This window comes from Buceros rhinoceros, unplaced genomic scaffold, assembly GCF_000710305.1.
Source record: "Buceros rhinoceros silvestris isolate BGI_N320 unplaced genomic scaffold, ASM71030v1 scaffold10670, whole genome shotgun sequence".
In the NCBI taxonomy this organism is placed as follows: domain Eukaryota; kingdom Metazoa; phylum Chordata; class Aves; order Bucerotiformes; family Bucerotidae; genus Buceros; species Buceros rhinoceros.
Genome location: NW_010391313.1, coordinates 83,888 through 86,261, shown reverse-complemented (window position 1 = coordinate 86,261; position 2,374 = coordinate 83,888). Strand labels below are relative to the sequence as shown.

Below are 2,374 nucleotides of genomic sequence, written 5' to 3'. Positions count from 1 at the left end.
CCCCCCCGCCGTCGCCGCTGGCTCCGTGTGTGCTTGGCGCCAGCCCTGCCAGAGCCACGGCGGATGAACAGGGTCTTTGTGTCTTAGGTTGCGTCTGCCTGGTGCATGCAGCCACCCCCCACTGTATGTGCGGGAAGCTGTTCCTGTAGCGAGGATCTAGACTAGGGTTTGCACGCAAGTTGTTGGGCTCCTTGTGTGGCGTGAGGACGGGTAATGTAGGGCAGCTCGTTCGACGTGGCACAGAAATTATGCAGCTTAGCAAGATGCACTAGGTTCCTGATATCATCAGTGGGGTCCAGAACACCCTTTTTCTTCTGGGAGGAGCTGTGGTGCAGAAATGCCCGTTTCCCTCTCCAGTTACAAGGTTATAGGGATGAGACCAATCTAGCCCATAGTGTGTCTGTGCCTCAGTTCCCCACCTGTAGCCAGAGGAATAGCATTTTCCTGCTTCACAGGGTACTTCAGGTGTATGGGCTTACTCTGTAATGCTTGCCGTTACGGAGGGGCGGGCAGATACTTCAGGGGGAAAGGGAGCGGGGAAAGAATCCTCTGCTGCTCGTCCTGTCCTTCCCTCAAAAGATGCAGATGAGGAGAAGGCTCTCTCCCACCCCAGAAAGTTTGCAGAAGTCTGCAGTGATGCTCTGCCTCTAGGTCGTAACATTTTTCAGTCTCACTGACTAGTGGTCAGTGAACCTGATGGGTCAGACTCTATGGTCAGTGTCTTCCCCATACCCTCTTTGGAGGATTTGTGGGTGCCAGCATAAACTCTTCTTCTCTTCCCTCCCCTCCTCTTGCTGCTTTGCAGCCTAGGCACAGGCTCGGGGTAGCGATCGGAGACCAGATTTTGGATCTCAGCGTCATTAAACATCTGTTCAATGGACCAGCTCTTGCCAAACATCAGCATGTCTTTGACCAGGTATTTATCAGTCTGTTGTTCTAATTTCCGCACACATCTTAGAAATATTCCATAAGTGATTTTAGCAACCTGTGGTGAGGTGATGAGTACGAACTGGAAGTGTGTCATCTGGTGGGCTCTGCTTACCGGGAAAACTCATCACACCTGTGAGAGCAAGGCCAGCAGAAGCACTGGGGGTCCAAAGAATGTTTTCAATGAAAGTTTTATCAGACTTTGGCGATGCAGAGGTCTGACACAAAGTCTAGACACTCCTTCAATCCCGTTTGTTCCTTCAAGACTTCATGGCAAGGAGCAGGATGAGATTTGAATGACAGGGAGGTTAAGGGTAAGGGTGAATACAAATGAGACAGTGAAGCTGCTAAGGTCTGAAGTAGCGTGTTAGGACAGGTGTGATGCCAACATGCAGCAGGTCCTGCTTCAGAGGACTTGTGGTGGGAAGAAGGAAGGCAGGTGGTTATGAACAGGGGCAATCTGGGCAGCCACTGCTGCATAACCCAGCCCGCAGGCATTCAGCCCCAGAATCAAAGTGCAGGACATCTCCCATCCGTGTGAAGGTTAAGCCAAACATGGTCTTTCATCTGCCACCCCACCTCTCTGTGTCACCTGTCAGCCTACCCTGAATGCCTTCATGGGGCTGGGCCGGGCAGCATGGACGGAGGCGAGGGCTTTTCTCCAGAAGCTGCTGTCAGCCAGTGAGCCGACCCTGAGGGACAACGTGGAGCTGCGGAGAAGGTGAGGGAGCGGGGAGCTGCTGCGGGGCACAGTCACCTTTCAGCCGTGCCCTGTATTATCTGATCGCTCGGTGATCCAAGGCACCCGAATCCATCTGCCTGCTGCCGACACGGGAATTAACTGGGGTTTGAGCATACTGGGAGCTTCTCTCTCACAATCATGTCTGTGATTAATCCTTTAACTGCCCACAGATCCAGGGTGTCATCTTCCGCCTGGGATCAATGAGCTCTGCCCTGGGATGCGTCCAGACGTGCTGCCTGCCTGTGGAGAGCTGAGCTGGGCTTCCCAGGCAGGCGTCGGGGCAGGCTGGCTCCCTGTCCACATCCCCTCCACCACGGCCTTCAGTGGAGACGTGGCCGCAAGGGTCTCCACTCCACCTCCCCCAGTGCTGCCCTGCCTGTCCCACCGGGGACATTGGGTGTGGGAAGACCCCTCCAACTGCTCCTCAGAAACTGCCTGACTTTGCTAAAACCAGATCTATTGTCACAAATTGGTGTTGGATGCGGGGCAGCGCGCTGGTGTGGGACTGGGAGGGCAGGACCGCGCGCTGCTCTGTGCTGTGCCGGTGGGAAACGTGTGTGACCATTAATCACACGCTGTGTTTGTCTGGAGAGACGCTTTACATGCTGCAGGTGCCTGCCCCGGCAGCAAGCAGGAGCCTTGCCTCCCTGTGCTGCTGGGGTCATTTAGGCACACGCACACGGGAGAGGGGCTGAACCTCTGCTT

The 2,374-nt window shown here is 55.0% G+C and overlaps 1 protein-coding gene across 1 annotated transcript in view; it reads left to right on the top strand.

The window, feature by feature from the left end:
- FAH (fumarylacetoacetate hydrolase (fumarylacetoacetase)) overlaps positions 1–2,374 on the top strand; it is a 16,925-nt gene that overhangs the window by 1,788 nt on the left and 12,763 nt on the right. The window contains exons 2-3 of the mRNA XM_010141120.1: positions 806–916; positions 1,527–1,648. Of these exons, the coding sequence (XP_010139422.1) occupies positions 806–916; positions 1,527–1,648 (233 nt within the window). The remainder of the gene's footprint in view (positions 1–805; positions 917–1,526; positions 1,649–2,374) is intronic.